The 17,929-nt window shown below is 42.2% G+C and overlaps 2 protein-coding genes across 6 annotated transcripts in view; both read right to left on the bottom strand.

Moving 5' to 3' along the window:
- Window positions 1–14,918, bottom strand: part of HEG1 (heart development protein with EGF like domains 1) — a 59,456-nt gene extending 44,538 nt beyond the window's left edge. For 3 of the 4 annotated variants that reach the window (XM_035129367.3, XM_035129385.3, XM_088652243.1), the window contains exon 1: window positions 8,884–10,544. In XM_035129367.3, coding sequence (XP_034985258.2) covers window positions 8,884–9,166 — 283 coding nt within the window. In that variant the 5' untranslated portion in view covers window positions 9,167–10,544. Of the gene's footprint in view, window positions 1–8,883; window positions 10,545–14,778 lie in introns of those variants that run through there. The other variant, XM_035129394.3, reaches the window with a different exon arrangement.
- Window positions 14,919–15,012: 94 nt separating this feature from the next.
- The window catches only part of SLC12A8 (solute carrier family 12 member 8), a 66,988-nt gene continuing 64,071 nt past the window's right edge, over window positions 15,013–17,929 (bottom strand). Inside the window, exon 14 of one of the 2 annotated variants that reach the window (XM_035129407.3) lies at window positions 15,013–17,883. In XM_035129407.3, the coding sequence (XP_034985298.1) occupies window positions 17,718–17,883 (166 nt within the window). In that variant the 3' untranslated portion in view covers window positions 15,013–17,717. The remainder of the gene's footprint in view (window positions 17,884–17,929) is intronic. The other variant, XM_035129464.3, reaches the window with a different exon arrangement.

Here is a 17,929-nt window from a genome sequence, read left to right as displayed (position 1 = left end):
GAATAGGAATGGGACCCCTCCCCTTAAGAACACACACCTAAGTTTGTATTTAAAAAACAAATAAAAGGAGGGAGGAAAAGTCACAAGCAATAAATGAACAGTGAAAGTCTACCTATTTCTATTCAGAAGTAAGTCCCAGATATATATTTATGTATTGGATTGCAACCAAAATTGCACAAACTGTCCAAAAGGGCACCTGTTGCATGCAGGTTAGGACATTTGAAAGAAGGCCCTCCTCCAATGGGGATAAGAAAAAGCAACAACAACAACAACAAAAATGACATGGTGAAATGGAGTGTCCTGCAGGAGACAAAGCTGGCTGGAAAGCTGAGCACTTTTGTTAGGTGGTACAGATAAAAGATGAATATTTTGTTATAGGTCCTGTTTGTACCCCACCCACCTGAAAAAGCAAGGCCAGGATATAAGCAGATGGTGACCCAAATTTAATTTTTGTGTTTGTTGCAAATATGTGGATACTAATCCTCAGTTATAAATTCTAGTTACTTTTTTAATTAGTTTTGAAGCATATCTAAATAACAATCTAAATACGAGACAGTAGGCATGGAAGTGTATCTTTTTCAACTCATTTATGCTGCCACAGAAAATGTGCAGTTAAAAAGAAAGGCATCAGACCAACTCAATTCACCTCTTTATGCTCGCCTGTTTTTCCTCACGATTATTCCAAACAGAGATCACGTTTCTTCTTTAAGAACTTCTATTTGAAAGAGCCTTTATTTGCTGTGTTATCTGCCAACCTAGCAGTATATCACATCCCACTCTGGATAAATGAGTTGATAATATCCCAAAGAGGACCGAAATGTTTAGCATTTAGCTCTGTAATTCAAGCTGGAATCAAGTAACAATGGCTGTTTAAATGCTTGGATCTTTTTCAGGGCTACATTTTCATATGGGCTTGCAGAACCTGCACCAAGGGCAGAATGTCTTTGCAGGTGACAAGCACTAAAACTTCCTAGACACAGATGCAATTATGCCCAGAGTCCACAATAAAACATAATAAAGTACAGCAACAAAGGTAATTAGACTTCATGATGAATTGTGAGCCTTGACTTGCCCATTAAATAGCCAAGGTCTTTACTTCTATGCTGCTTTTTTGAAATAACTTTTTTTAAAGGTTTTGCTTTGTCTATCAGAATTGTGTCCAGTTCCTCTGGAAACTCCTAAAAACCAACGTTCTTCAATTGGACAAACCACTTTGTCTATAGCTTTTCACAATTAGGCCCACTTCACAAATTGTGAGTGTCATTTGACTCCTAACTCTCATCAGCCCTCAGCTAATGTGGCCAGTAGTCAGGGATGATGGGAGCAGGATTCCAATAACTTTGGGAGATAATAAAGCAAGAATACACATGGATCTATGATGTTTGCCTTGGTTGCACTGGACCTTGAAACTCAATGTGGATTTCCAATGCAACTTTAGGCTCCACTCACATTTCAGATCTATTTGAAATAATACCCCAGATATACCCTAAGCTGGCCTAGGATATATTAATTTAATTACGCAGTCAACACATAGAACATTATTAAATTTAAGCCCCTCTTATCTCCTTGTGAATCATTGACTTGCAGGACATCCTGTTTCATTGTTCAAAAACGATGGATTATCTACATCTCAACAGTGTCAGGGCAGGGCTCTGGGGCAGAGGTTCAGAGCCCCATTCAGCAGAATGAACAGGACAGCCCCCAAATGCAACAGAGCTGCCTCATCGCATGTCAAAGAAATATACACATCTTAAAGCTGGCGGATCCATTAACTTAAATAAAGGCACAGTCCTACACTTACCAGGGCTTTAATTCCCACTGAACTTAATGGGACTTGAGTCTGAATAGACATGTATGGAAATAAACTGTAAGACCATTAAGTCCGGAGTCCAAAATTACCTCATGGTATCCCATGATACAGAGGGACGAGGGTGGCGCTGTGGGTTTAACCACAGAGCCTAGGGCTTGCCGATCAGAAGGTCAGCGGTTCGAATCCCCGCGATGGGGTGAGCTCCCATTGCTCTGTCCCAGCTCCTGCCAACCTAGCAGTTCGAAAGCATGTCAAAAAGTGCAAGTAGATAAATAGGTACCGCTACAGCGGGAAGGTAAACGGCGTTTCCATGTGCTGCTCTGGTTCGCCAGAAGTGGCTTTGTCATGCTGGCCACGTGACCTGGAAGCTGTACACCGGCTCCCTCGGCCAATAACGCGAGATGAGTGCCACAACCCCAGAGTCGGTCATGACTAGACCTAATAGTCAGGGGTCCCTTTACCTTTACCTGTATCCCATGATACATAGCTCTTCTTCAGAGGAATATTTAATACCCTAGGTACTGTAGTTCACTGGCCCAGAAAAAGCAGAGCGAGGCTTGTTTACCTCAAAATGGATGTTGCTGGGGCCTTGAAGCTCAGTTTCAATGAGATAAGATGTTGGGATATTAAAGATGCCTACGCCACCTGAGGAGAACACTCTCATCTCAAGGGCCGTGTGTGTCATTTATACACATAAAAGAAAATACTCCCCCCCCCCAGTGCTTCACTTTGAGCTCCCCTCACCCCGCATTTCAGAAGCCTAGATCTGCAGACAAAGTTACAGCCAAACAAGCAACAGCTATTTTAATGGTTCCGCATGTTAAAGTTTTTAGAACTTCCTTTACTCGAGGGAGCTGCATTCTTCTAAGATTATATTATTACTTGGGCTGGCTGCCTCAGCAACACAGCCTCTCATTTCCCTTTTGGGTGGGAAAGTTTTTCTCCTTGTCCGTGGATTCTAATTATGATTTCAGCCTGAAGGGTGGATGGGAATGTTCTGAGCAGTCCAAAAAAGCACAGGCTAGCTAGCCATGCCTCGGGGTGAAGCAGGAGGACATGGTGGTTTAGCATTGCAGCATTTGAAATACAGGTGAAACTCGGAAAATTAGAATATTGTCAAAAAGTGCATTTATTTCAGTAATGCAACTTAAAAGGTGAAACCAATATATGAGATAGATGCATGACATGCAAAGCAAAATATCTCAAGTCTTTATTTGTTGTAATTGTAATTATTTGTCATTAGGCGGGTAAATTATAAATGGAATGCTATTAATGAAATGTAATAGCGATGTTTATTTTGTTTATTTTTCTATTATTGTAACTATTTGTTTTATTACTGTGGAATTTGTAAAAATTAAAATAAAAAAATAGTAAGTTGCATTACTGAAATAAATGCACTTTTCGACGATATTCTAATTTTCCGAGTTTCACCTGTATGTGCCTGCATCTCCCCCCCCCCCCAGTTCACTATGTCATAGATGTGCCTCTGCATCCCTGTACCTAGGGGGAATGGGGAAACTTTTTAGCCTGAGGGCCACATTCCCTCATGAGCAACCTCCCATGTGTCAGTTGTGTGGGAGGCCAAAAGGAAAAGCGAGAGGGGCAATGGATACAGTAGCTACATCCCTCGCACACAAAAATCAGTTTCTATAAACATATACAAAACACACCCCTTTCCAAGGGCATTTTGTAGTCTGACAAGCAAGAGGCATTCAAGGGCGTTTTGTAGTCTGACAAAAGCCCTCAAAGGGTGGCCAGTGAGGAGTGTGGCCTAGGCAGGAACATGGCCGCCTGGCAAGAGTTTTGAGGGTCACAGAGCGAGGCCCAGAGGCCTGAGATTCCCCAGCCCCATTTAAAGGAAACCCATTAATAATCCACTGCTCTAATCTCCAGATTTTGTGTGAATAAGGTATTTCCTCACACTCTCTGGTCTCTAGTCTTTCCTGAAGCTACCTGATTATAAACTTATAATCTCCCCCCTCTCTCCTTCACCACCTCCCCCACCCCCCGTTCTCTTTATCGTGCCTCTAAGCATGCCATACGATATGTATCAGATACAGCAAGTCTGGGCTTCCACGTGCAGACAGAGCAAAATCTGTAGTTTTTGTATCTAGAGCACAAGACTGAACGCTTGTGATAAAACAAAAGAGAGGCAAGCCTAAAAACGGTGCTGAAAAATAACAGGTAACATTGGGATAATACCTTGCCTGGTATTTAGATAATACTCTTCCTGGGGACCCCTTCCGCAGGAGCGTGGGAAATCTATTTGTTGAGTTATTCTAGTAAGATATTTGTCCACAGAACCAAGCCCAGCGCATAAATAGAGAGGAAGAACGCCAAGGCAATCACAGCTGAAATCCAAAAATGATTCAATGGGCCATACGTGACCACTGTTGTGATAATGAGTAATCATATTTATTTATTTATTTATTTATTTATTTATTTATTGCACTTATATCTCTCCTTTTTCTACAAGGAACTCAAGGTGGCATACACTTATCTACCACCTTCTCATTTAATCCCCACAACAACCCTATGAGGTAGGTTAGGCTGTGAGGCAGTGACTGGTCCAAGGTTTCCCAGTGAACTTCATGGCCAAGTGGGTGTTTGAACCCTGGTTTCCCAGGTCCTATTTGCTTGAGAGCTTTCTGCTTCTAGTCAAGATACTGTATATACAAATGTTAGGGGAAATGCAGTTTATAAATCTCAATAAATGATACGGGTTGCGGCCATTTCAGGAAGCAACAGCAAAATGTCTGCCCATCTTGTATGTTGAAAACATGGTTACATTCCAAAATGCCCTAACGGATGGCCCAAAATGTCCTTGCTTAACAATGAGACAGGATATAAATGTTAGAAACAAATAAATCATCAACTGAATTCATTTATTCATTTTTGAATCTCAAAGGCACAGAAAAAGGTGGAGGGTCCCAGACAAACATTTGTTTTTCATAACTATCTGAGCTAGCCACTTTCCTCCTACCACTGTCGCTGGCTGTCCTCACGATACCCTGTGTAAGATCGGAAATTCTTAATGATCCATCATAACCAAATAGGAACTGAGATACAGAGCCAATCTACTGCGTTTCCTAAAGTCACAAAGGGAGGTCTAAGACTGAATCAAGGTCTCTTGAATCCCTGCCCTGTTTCTTATCTACCAGACAATCGTTCCTTCCTTTTAATGTAAATGTCATTTTCTTTTTTTATATTGTTTACAGTTGAGTACTGAAAAAGTGGCACAATGAGGGCAAGACCATCTAGCCCAGCATCCTGTCTCCAATAATGAGCAATGCTGCTTATAGTAAGTCACCGCCTAGTGGCTTGGACAGTATCTAGTAAAGGCTGCACACGCACTATACATTTACAGCCTGGAACTTCCTCCCAAAGAAACTTGGGAACTGTTTGTTAAGGGTGCTGGAAAATGTACTTCTGTAAGGCATAAACTACCGTTTCCATGATTCTTTATTTGGGGGGAGGGTGCTTTTCCAGTCTATAAATGACAATAATTTGACCATGAACAAATATCAAGTGGACTTTTTTTTTTAGAACAGAGGCAAGAGTGGAAGCTCCTCAGAGTCCTCCCCTCAGCTCTGCAGGAGTCAATACCTACACATTTCATTTTGGAGCAGGCACCCCTGACCTGCTTCATAAGCATTATCATATCTTTAAATGACTTTTGTCGTTTATCCTTGCTGAACACAATCCAGTACATGAATAGCTAGAGTTAACTTCATTGATTTAAATAGGATTGGACTTAAGTAACTCTGTTCTGATTCCTAAATCCATATTGGGGCCACAGCTTTATAAGACCAACTAAAATGTCACAAAATAGTATGCAAACTTTGGAGTTCTCCAGAATTCTTCATCAGGTTAAGTGGTAAACAGAGCAATAATATGGATTTTGGAATTCTTCTTATGGGCCAACATAGCTACCTGTATTTTTTTTAATTCTGATTGTGGACACTCCACATATTTATTTGCTTATTTGCACAATTTTAAAAAAAACATAATACATCTTATTTGACTGCATCTTTTTATATATAAAAAATGCTCAAATGCTTTTAGATGCTATTAATTTTTTAATGATTTTGGATGCTTTTACTTTAAAAAAATGTTTAAAATAAGCTTTTAAATGGTATTATCACAAATGTATTTGCCACCAGGGACTTCTTTAGGAGGAAGGGTATGAGCTAAATGTACACTAATAATCAATCAATCAATGCAACTGTTTGATCTATCCCTGGTGTAAGGGGGTGGGCTTACAGAGAACAGCCCACCCCATCCGAAGCAGCTCGTCTCCCAGCCTCTGGTAAACAGAGTAATTACGCCATGTGAACCCTAGTCAAAACTAACTTGCCTTTGGATTTGTGCACTGTGCATTGTGCATTTAGGCATAGAAGACCTCTGCTTTAGCACAAGGTCCTGGAGTTGGCAAAGCACTGTAGGTATCTACTAACTTTTCCCTCTCCTCCAAAGGTTTTTCCTCTCTCGGGCCCCTTACCACCTTCATCTCCAGAGCATAGAAAGTAAACTGAATGCAGCAGATCTGCAGTGTATCCTCACCACCCAGAGTCAAATCACAACTCTTGCCCTCGCATCTTTATGATGCCATCCATACAGTGGCTGTCAGAGATAACTGCAGTACTATAGAAAGGAAATTGCGACATCTCCAAGAATTTACACATCCTAGAGCAAGACTTTCTGCATCACCTTAGCAGGTGATGAGACACACCAGCTGGGAAAACCTTATGTTACACAACACAACCCTATGTGTATTCACTTGGAAGGAACTCCCATCTTGTTCAACATTGCTTACTCCCTACTAATTATGGTTAGGACTGCAGCCCAAACCTTTCTAGTCCTTTTCAGATGCGATGCAGTTCTATGCATCCACAGTGGCCAAAGTTTCTAGTTATCACAGTATTCACACACTCCAGCTGATCCAGCCAGGGGGTGCCTGTTCTTTTCATTCCTTCTTCAAGTGTCACTGCCTCTTTCTGGGTTTCAGAATCCCTGTATGGCTGAGAGAGGAAAAAGTTGCACACCTCTGCTTCATGCTTTAAGTTTCTTTTAATGTCTGCACCAGTTTTCAAATGATGGGAGAAGAGATAAGCCCCCTCCTTTATAACATCCGTGTGTCCTAGCCTCTTGTCTCCCTCCAATTTTAGCAAAGGGGACCGGCAGAAAAGCCCTACCCCCACCCCTGTAATTCAAATCCTGAATTATAAATGACTAAATATTGCTTATCCCGTAAATACATGCTAGTCATGCTTTGGTAGTCACAAACTTGGGAAAGAAAAGTAGAATCTATTTCATGCCACTCTTGCAATACATACTTCTCAGAAGAGTCTAATTTATATGACTGTGCAATCCTATACATGTGTTCAATAGGGCTTTCTTATGGGTAAGTGATGGGACCCTGAATCCAGACAAGATGGGACCCTGAATCCAGAGATTCAAATGTACCTGGGAGTAAGGCCCTGTGTACTCAATGTGACTTACTACTGAATAAATATGTAAAAGTCTGTGTGTTTTCTAAATATTCAGTTTTTCATTTCTCTTTTCTTGAGCCAGGCTCCTGCTTGCTCTCTTCTACAGTACAGTATAATAGTTATAGAAATAGCAGGAAATCAAATTAACATTTATCTGCATTTTCTACTTTTGTTTGTTTTGCATTCTCTGCATTCATTATCAGTTGCTTTGTGGCAATTATCATAATCAACAACAATAACATTAACTTTCATCATTATCATCCTCTTTTTTAAAAAATCCTTCTTGAAAAGACTTTGATCAGTTTAATATTATGAAATGACAGAAAATCATGAACATAAGTGTCCAAACAGTTTATAACTGGCTCAATGTAATTTACAAACAAAATATTCAATCAAACTCTGCTCCCTGCACAAGCCTCCATTCATTCAACTGGTGAAACACTGGTCGTAATGGGGGGCGGGGAGAGAACCCTGGTTCAGTACATTTACAGTGACATGCTATGCATCTTTGCTTAGATTGAAGGTCATTCCACCAAGTTCAATAAGATTTACTCCTAGATATGTATAGGATTGCATCTTAGCCAATCAAGTTACTCTTCAGAACTCTGTGAACTTATTTTACCTATAAACTTCTGTAGTGTGCTTAAAATAGCCAACTGTTTCTATACATCACCCACTTATCAAGCCCAAATATATTACACGTTTCTTATTATTTTCATTCTTCTATGACTTGCGGCAGCTTGTTTTCTGGAAAGCCTGTTATTTATCTTTACTTACTGCAACATAAGTCCTAACTTTAGGCATAATACGTTACTGCTAGCAGTAATAATAATATTTGTTTTGATCTTTAGATATTAATTAATTGTGAACGGGGCAGCTTCTCACACACAAAATAGCCTCGTTAGATCTGCAAATCAAACCCAGTCAAGTTTTGACAGGACAATCCATCATGCCGTTCATCCAGTAGCCGGACTCCCAACGCCTCCTCTCATAGCCAAGTGTCCCAAGCCCTTCTGCCAACGACATGGGGCCACCAGCCCGACCCAAGCGAGGAGCAGAGCAGCTGTCGAACGAGCTTCCCTTACAGCACTTGCAAGTGGCGCTTAAGAGATTTTTCTCCCTTTGCGCCCCCACCTGAACACCCCCCAAAGCCAGATCCCTATAAAGTCCTAAGAGTGAGAGGTTGAGGGGGGTGGGGAGACAAGAGATGGCGAATAATAGAAGTTCTTTTTATTGTTATTGTTTCAAAAACAACAACTCGGTGCTGTCCTACAGAAGTGGCTTTCCTTTGGCGCGCAACCCCTGCTGGGACATGGGTGGAAATGATCTCCTTTTTTGCTAAAGGGAAAACTGACGGTGCGATGCTGAGGGGGTGGCAGAGAGGGAGAAATCGGCCGGCTGGCATGTTCCTTCTAATCCGTCTGCAGGAATCCTCCCCACACCACCACCCCCGTCCAAGGCGGGATGAAATGTTCCGGATGAAGCTAAGCACCCCCGGAGCAGCAGCTGCTGTGTCGGCGGGCGGACACACAAACATCCCCACCGAGCTTCCCTCTCCCCGCTTCTCGCTCTCTTACTCACCCAGGTCTCCAGCGCCGACAGATGCCACGGAAGGCTCCGGGCTCTCCTTCGCCCTGGGAAGCAGCAAGTAAGCCGCCGAGAAAGAGGAGTCCTCCTGGGGAGGGGTAGATCCCCGCGGCCCCGTCGTGGCGAAACGGGAGCGATCGGTGGTGGAGGAAGAGGAGGAGGGAGGAGAGGAGGAGGAGGACGGGGAGGCGAGGGGGAAAGATCCCACAAAGAGATGCAGCCCCACGAGCAGGAGGAGGCAGAATTGATGGATCAGAAAAGTGCACGTTGCTGGCATGATGCTCGGGGCTTCACATGCCCGGTGGTGAATAATAATAATAACAATAACAATTAATAATAATTGCTGTAAGCACCATGCTCAGTGGGCGGGGAGGGAAAGGGAGCCCGTGCAAAGGAAAGGAGCCGCCTCTACTCTCGGAGTTCCCCGGGTCCGTAGCGAAGCCGCTGGATCAAGGGATTTCATCGTGGAGGCGCGGCTGATCTGGGAGGGAGAAGAGAGCAGCCCCAGCCGAGTGGCTCACAGCCGCATGAGAACTGCACGAAGCCTGAAAGTAAAAGCACACAAGGGCAAGGCTCCTCCTAGAAGCTGACATCACCGGGCGATGCTGCTCCCCTCCCTCCATTTGTCCTCCGCCCCCAGCGCGCCTCCCGCCTTCATCTCCCCCACCCTTGCAGGCGGCTCCGGTGGTTCTCTCAGCAGCCATGGTCCTAGCCGGAGAGATCAAAAGGATAGAGGGCATCCGTAGAAGAAACTTTTGGGGGGGGGCAGGCAGGCGGGGAGGGAGGATTTCCGGATTATCAAAATCATTAGGGAACTTCCACATCACCTAGAAAGCTGGTGTGGAGGAGCACAACAGGCCCAAGATCCTGGATATCTCCCCCCCAAGCAAATGCCTGAAAACAGGAAATTTTAACTTAGGACAGGAAGTTTCCTGCTGAACAGAAGCCCCATCACAGAATCTGCCCAGGCAATCAGTGGGGTGTAATGCTGGCCAGGGGAATTTACCCTGAACCTTCACACACACAAGCCTTGCATGAAGAGGGGCTTCCAGTAGCAGTCAGGAAAGCTGTTTGTTGTAGGGGTGGTGCTGGGTATTCCTTAGTTCCTGCAAGAGGCGGGGATTGACCAATTTGTGGCTTCTAGGCAATGGGGATTGCAAAAGGGCAGGGTCTGGGCAAAGAGGACCTGTCAGAAGTTCACATGGTGATAAGCATCTTCAAGTGCTCTTGAGCATGGCAGTGAAGCTGCTTTTTGCACTGTCAAATGTAAAACCTGCATTCGATTTATTTTTATAAATCAACCATAAATGCACGACACATGCGTAAAGACACAGACGGCACAATTCTAGATAGCCATGGGAAAGCATTTTGTCGGCTCCTTCAGCCAAGTGACTGACTGCAATAAAAAAACTTCCCCAAGCAGTTCTGGCTGAATAAGTATATCCCTGCCCCAGACAGGTGCTGTAGCTGTCTAGGATTCCATCCAAAATCTTTATAAGCTAAAAACGCATTGCATTACAAATTATGGCACTACATAAATGATTAAAGTGACCTTACAACATGCATATATTTTTAAAGAAAAAACTTCAAACTATTGATCTGCTTTTCATCAAATTTATACTCATTCATTCCAGAAATAAATAAAACTTACTTCTGCTGGTAATTATTTATTGCCTGTCTTTTATTCCAGACTTTTATTTCACAATTGTTCCATTCTGTTTCCTATCTCACATTTACAACATTGAGAGGAGAGGGGAGAGAGCAGGACTCTTGCCAGCTTGTGAGGAGAAAGAGATGGTGGAGGTTACATTAGGGGAATTCATTGTAGTTTAGTGGTAGAGTATCTGCGTCGCATGCAGGAGGGTCCCAGGTTCAATCTCTGGCATCTCCAGGTAGACAGTCCTGATGAGCCACTGGTCTGAGACTCCATGGCATTCTACTATCCTGCCCAATGCAGTGAGATGCCATTGTAAAGACACCATTAAAGGTAAAGGTAAAGGGACCCCTGACCATTAGGTCCAGTCGTGACCGACTCTGGGGTTGCGCGCTCATCTCGCATTATTGGCCGAGGGAGCCGGCGTATAGCTTCCAGGTCATGTGGCCAGCATGACAGAGCCTCTTCTGGCAAACCAGAGCAGCACATGGAAACGCCGTTTACCTTCCCGCTGTAGCGGTTCCTATTTATCTACTTGCATTTTGACGTGCTTTCGAACTGCTAGGTTGGCAGGAGCTGGGACCAAGCAACAGGAGCTCACCCTGTCACAGGGATTCGAACCGCTGACCTTCTGATCAGCAAGCCCTAGGCTCAGTGGTTTAACCACAGCGCCACCTGGGTACCCTATCATCCTTTTACTATCATCCTTTTAGCTTGCTTATGTTTCTTTGTAGTAGTTGGTCATGCTACTAAGCAAGATGCATGGCAAAAACGCTTGAAAAGTCGCTTGAAGAAAGCTTTAGGTGTTGCATCTAACTTTACAGTATTGTACTGGAAACCAATACAAGGTAAGTTGTTATATCTTTATAACACTACTACTTCTGTTGCTTTTCATTGTGATGGTTTTCGTTGCTGCCTCCTGTATAATGTTACGAGCCTCCATCCATAGTTCTTCAGGCTCTGTCCACCAAATCTAAATCTTTAAACCTGTTCCTCACTTCCACTGTGTACTCATAAGGGATTTTAGATTGTGTCTTACTGGCCCAGTGGTTTTTCCTACTTTCTTCAGTTTAAGCTGGAATTTTGCTATAAGAAGCTGATGATCTGAGCCACAGTCAGCTCCAGGTCTTGTTTTTGCTGACTGTATTCTCCATCTTTGGCTGCAGAGAATATAATCAATCTGATTTCGATGCTGCCTATCTGGTGATGTCCATCTGTAGAGTCGTCTCTTGTGTTGTTGGAAAATAGTGTTTGTGATGACCAGCTTGTTCTCTTGACAGAACTCTATTAGTCTTTGCCTTGCTTCATTTTGAACCCCAAGGCCAAACTTGCCAGTTGTTCCTTTTATCTCTTGATTCCCTACTTTAGCATTCCAATCCCCTATAATCAAAATCATTTGACTGTGTCGACCACAGCAAACTATGGCAAGTTCTTAAAGAAATGAGAGTGCCTGATCACCTCATCTGTCTCCTGAGAAATCTCTATGTGGGACATGAAGCTACAGGTAGAACTGGATATGGAATAACCATCACCTCCTGGCAAATAGAAGGGGAAGAAATTGAGGCAGTGAGAGATTTTACTTTCTTGGGTTCCATAATTACTGCAGTTGGTGACAGCAGTCGTGAAATTAAAAGACGCCTGCTTCTTGGGAGAAAAGCAATGACAAACCTAGACAGCATCTTAAAAAGCAGACATCACCTTGCCGACAAACGTCCATATAGTTAAAGCTATGGTTTTCCCAGTAGTGATGTATGGAAGTGAGAGCTGGACTATAAAGAAGGCTGATTGCCGAAGAATTGATGCTTTTGAATTAAAAGACCTACATTGGCTCCCAGTACGTTTCCAAGCACAATTCAAAGTGTTGGTGTTGACCTTTAAAGCCCTAAATGGCCTCGGTCCGGTATACCTGAAGGAGCGTCTCCAACCCCATCGTTCTGCCCGGACACTGAGGTCCAGCTCCGAGGGCCTTCTGGCGGTTCCCTCATTACGAGAAGCCAAGTTACAGGGAACCAGGCAGAGGGCCTTCTCGGTAGTGGCACCCACCCTGTGGAATGCCCTCCCACTAGAGGTCAAAGAGAACAATTACCAGACCTTTAGAAGGCATCTCAAGGCAGCCCTGTTTAGGGAAGCTTTTAATGTTTGATGGATTTCTGTATTTTAGAATTTCTGTTTTTTTGGAAGCCGCCCAGAGTGGCTGGAGGAACCCGGCCAGATGGGCGGGGTATAAATAATAAATTATTATTATTATTATTATTATTATTATTATTATTATTATTATTATTATGGTGCTGGAGGAGACTCTTGAGAGTCCCATGGACTGCAAGAAGATCAAACCTCTCCATCCTGAAGGAAATCAGCCCTGAGTGCTCACTGGAAGGACAGATCCTGAAGCTGAGGCTCTGATATTTTGGCCACCTCATGAGAAGAGAAGACTCCCTGGAAAAGACCCTGATGCTGGGAAAGATTGAGGGCACAAGGAGAAGGGGACAACAGAGGACGAGATGTTTGGACAGTGTTCTCGAAGCCACCAACATGAGTCTGACCAAACTGCGGGAGGCAGTGGAAGACAGGAGTGCCTGGCGTGCTCAGGTCCATGAGGTCACGAAGAGTCAGACACGACTAAACACCACCACTTTTGTTCCAGAACTACTTCACCTGATAGAGCTCACAGCAATAAAATAATTCTTGGCACTTGTATAGTGCTTGCAGAGCTTCACAGCCATTATCTCAGTGATCCTTACATCGGCGTACGATGGCTTGGCATTAAAATCCTTTCATTGTGAATGGAAACGTGAGGCTGAGAGAACACCCAGCTGCCTATGGCCCCCTAATTTATGGATTGGCAAATCCAGTTCCTCACATTTCCACATCAGTTTAGATTTATTTTTATAAAAGTTCTCTTGAAGAATTATCAGTAGTTTAGGATATGTTTCTCCTAATACAGTACACACATTTTTATTTGTGGTTTTGCCCAATATTCATAGTTTTGCAAACTAAAATGCATTTTTGCATGTTATGCACACTTTCCCCTAGTATATGCATATACGTAGACACTATTTGTGGTTGGAGGATTTTAAAACAAAATTTTGGAGGATAGGTGTGTTTCAGTTTGCATATTGTTTTGGGAATGAGATAGGCTCCCCATTCATGAGAATTAAATCTATTTTCTCCCTCATCTTTACTCTAAATAACTTGTTGCCAAGGAGGAACTGAAACAGACTCATATTATTAACATCTGTGCTGCCCTAGATGCATGAATAATTCTACAATCACTAGAAAACAATTATAGTTTATTCCCATCTTTTATTTTGCATGGTCATCACTGCCAGGCATCGTAGCACCATGAAGTTTCCTTAATTTAAGGTTAGCAGCCTACTTTAATACATGGCTTCTCAAAATTGGAATCATTTTCCAAAACTCACCCCTAACCATTTTACTTTCTGCCTGCCATATTGTCATTTTACCCTTGCAACCTGGATTACCACCTAAAATCACCCACCTGCAACAAGAACTCGAACTCTTTCCAAGAGTTCGATTGATAATGATTGAAATGATTGAAAGGAAGAAACCGCATTGACAAATTGGCATACAACCAATCAATTGAACTGCATGTAGTTTTCAGGAGATAGGTAAAGAGGTATTTTTGAGGTTTTTGGCACAGGAGCATATAAGACTTCAGTGTGCCAAACACATAGCCAATGAAAGCAATAATTTCAGAGAAATATGTATATCAATCCTTGAAAGGAAACCAACAAGAAAGAAGAATGAAGCAGATTTAAAGAGCAGGAATTCAAATAGCTTTTTATCATTGCAACTTCTTAAACATTTGTCGTCCTATACCACTGTAGTATTAATGACTAAAAATATCCAAGGAACTCCAAGTTTATCCTCTCAACAACTTTGTGAGGTACATCCTGTCTGAGTGGGGATTTGAATCTAGATTTCCAAGGTCCTAATTCAAAACCTTAACCACTGACTCCACCACACTAGTCTGGGCATCATGAAATGGAACTATCTTGGGGGGGGGGGCTTAGCTTTGGGACCAATGTAATTGCTCTTGAATTTATGCTTACATCCCAAACACAGAGCATCACTAGAAGTGATGTCACCTGTAGCACAAATGAGCATTGAATGGTCCACATGATTAAGAAAACAACATTGCTCTAAATTTGATGCAATCATTTCTTGCAAGCAGAATAACACAAATAACTTAAACATAAAATTCTGCAACGTACCATTCATCTCAGTTGAATAACTGTAGCATAGCTACCCAATGAAATATGGTAGCAAAATCACCATTCCTCCCTTCTGCCATCAACATTTTGCTTCTGCATAGAACACATTCTGAAAAATAAACAATGGATTGCCCTAAGATCTAAGGAAGTATACATTTCATTCATACATGCCACTTATTCATCCTTTGCAATTTGTGGAAGATTAAGTTTAAATCAAAACACACCACTCACACATTCGCAGTTGACAAGCATCAAACAAGTTTAATAGTTCTCCAGCGAAGACTCCAAATATGGAATTATGTACACTGGATAAAATTAGCAACTTAATTAGACACAGTATCTTATTATCTTGCATGTGAGAGTAATTATTAAAGCAAGTGAAAAGTAAAAAGCAAAAGCAGAAGCTGAATTATTGGGCGGGGGTGGAATTATAGAAGTTTGTGCAGAATATTTTTGAATCAGTTGGCAAGACTGGTTTTTCTTCCATTAGAAGCACAGTGGGAATGCAAATAAAGTGAGCTAATAAAACGAGGTGCTGTTGCTGAGGTGGGGGGGTGGGGGAAGCACAGCAAATACTTCCAAGTTCAATCCCTGGAATATCCAAGTAGGGCTGTGAAAAGTTCCATCCCAAAATCCTGTGGAGCTGCTGCCAGTCACTGCAGACAATATTGTGTGTTAGAATTACTCAATAGTGAGATATGGTATATGGCAGATTGCTGTGTTTTTTCTTTATTCATTTTATTTAACATAATTTATATACCGTTTGATAGTAAACAAACCAACAAACCACCCTCTAGATGGTTTACAACAATGTAAAACTAAACATTAAAAATTGTTGCTAAATATTATAAATATTCAAGATTAAAATCAACAGTAGCTAAAAAGGTTAAAACGTGTGATCATCTTTGTGTCTGGATAGGCATGGCTAAACAAAAAATGTTTTTAGGAGTTTTACGTGGCAGCTGCCAACAATGCCAGTTCTACAGATCAAAGTGGTCAAATAGGGTTATACTGTGTGAGGCAACCTCACTAGTGGTTCCATGTTTATATACTAATACCTTGAACTTGCCCCAGTGGCAAATAGGCAACCAGCGCAGATTTCTTAAGAGGAGCTACATGCTTATAGTGTCATGTTCTTGTCAGCAATCAAGTACAGTGGTACCTCGGTTTATGAACACAATTGGTTCCGGAAGTCTGTTCACAAACTGAAGCGTTCATATACTGAAGCAAACTTTCCCATTGAAAGTAATGGAAAGTGGATTAATCCGTTCCAGGCGGGTCCACAGAGTACTCAACCTGAAGCATACTTAACCTGAAGCATGGGTGTAATTGGTTCCGGAAGTCTGTTCATAAACTGAAGCGTTCATAAACTGAAGCGAACTTTCCCATTGAAAGTAATGGAAAGTGATGTAAGATGAAAGTATAAGATGTTTTGTATAAAAGATTGGTTTTTTTATTTTAATTTGATAAATTGGAAAATGGAATAAAAATTTATTTAAAAAAAAAGAAAGTAATGGAAAGTGAATTAATCTGTTCCAGATGGGTCCGCAGCGTTCGTAAACCGAAAATTCGTAAACCGAGGTGTTCATAAACCGAGGTTCCACTGTATTCTGCACTGCAGCTGTATTCTGCACTGCAGCTTTCAGATCAATTGAGTCAACAAGCTTAGAGCTCCTGAAAATAATTCATGGGTACCCACTAACTGGAAATATACTTGCTGTTTAACTTTTTATTACAACTGCTGTTAATTTTTCACGTCATAAAATAAGAGGTTGGTTTGGGGGCAGGGGCATGTTTCATGTTGTCCACCCTAAGCGCCAAGATACTGAGTTCTGGTACTGCTCCAGTCTGAGTCCATGTAACACATGATTCCTCTTTATGACCTGTCTTCCACACAACCATCAGAAACAGTAGATAAAAACGGTAGATACAGTAGCTGGGGGTGAGGTGGGGGGGGGGGGCTTAAGGGTCAGAAGTACTCAGCCAGGTTAAAAAAAAAATTGTCAAGAGGGTTTCTAAGTCAGCCTTGTAAATGCGTGTACAAAAGTTACTTAGTTGCTTGTTAAAAATTTTTTAACCATATTCTGGTAGCTGGCAGAAATGGAGCTCCATCCCTCCTCTAACACCCCAATACATTTCTATGCAGAATGTGGAGGTGGGAGGCTTCCTTCCTCAGGTGGCCTGCTTGGTTTCTAGGCTTGATCCAGAGAGAGTTTAGAGAGCACTCCTGCTAGCCTGCTCACTTGCCTGTGTGCAGCTTATTGTCTGAGTTATTTTCTGGTGCCCGATCACAACACGCAATCCTCATTTTAACCCTCATCTGATGGTTTAATTTTGTTAAAAAAATCTCAGATGCTGCATGGAACGTGTCTGATATGGGGGCTGTCTGTGTCACACTACATGGATAAGGGGCACTACTTATAGATTTAGCATAAATTTGGTGTGTTCTGGGCAGTTAAAGTTTGACAAAGCTGTGTGTCCAAAGCTCAGTTGTCGAATAACTCACCTGCTGAGTCTACCTATACTGAAGACTACTGTTGCTTCCCTTTTTCATTCTTCTGGTATCCTGTACCTATGGTTTTCTGAATTACATGCTAAGATATGGACATATTAGAATTAAGCGTGTCATATAAACAATCTACAACAAAACCAGAAAACTTTATAAAACTCTATTTTTAAACAAAAATCATGAACTGTGGAGTTATTGCACACAAACACCCCTAATGTTCTGGAAAAGGTGTAAAACTTTTTTTTTTTAAGAGAAGAGAACAGAGTTTGGAAGCCAAGACTTTAAAACTCTCTCCCCCGACTCCCTCCTTTAATTGGAAGTTTCAGTATTCATTAAAATCAGTTCTAAAAGGGAAAGCCTTTTAATCAAGTGGTGTGTCTGTGGCCAGTGTTTTTAATTGGCTGGCGGATTGAATGGGCATGTTGCTTTCTCACTGGAACCGATTAACAAACTCTTCTCTGGTGATAAGAGAGGAATGGTGGTAGCGGTCCCGGGAGGCAAAATCTGTATTCTCTTCTGTGAGCTGAGTGGTCTCCATGCCAACTGTTGCAAGGGACGGTGTCACAACAAATCGCTCCTCCGGAGATGGCTTTCCCCTGAAAAACAAAAGGAACACAGAACCTTCAGATGCCCCATTGTTTC

This window comes from Zootoca vivipara, chromosome 1 (genome assembly GCF_965207765.1).
Source record: "Zootoca vivipara chromosome 1, rZooViv2.hap1.1, whole genome shotgun sequence".
NCBI lineage: Eukaryota > Metazoa > Chordata > Lepidosauria > Squamata > Lacertidae > Zootoca > Zootoca vivipara.
Note: the sequence above shows the minus strand (reverse complement) of the source record. Positions and strands in the feature narration are given on the sequence as shown.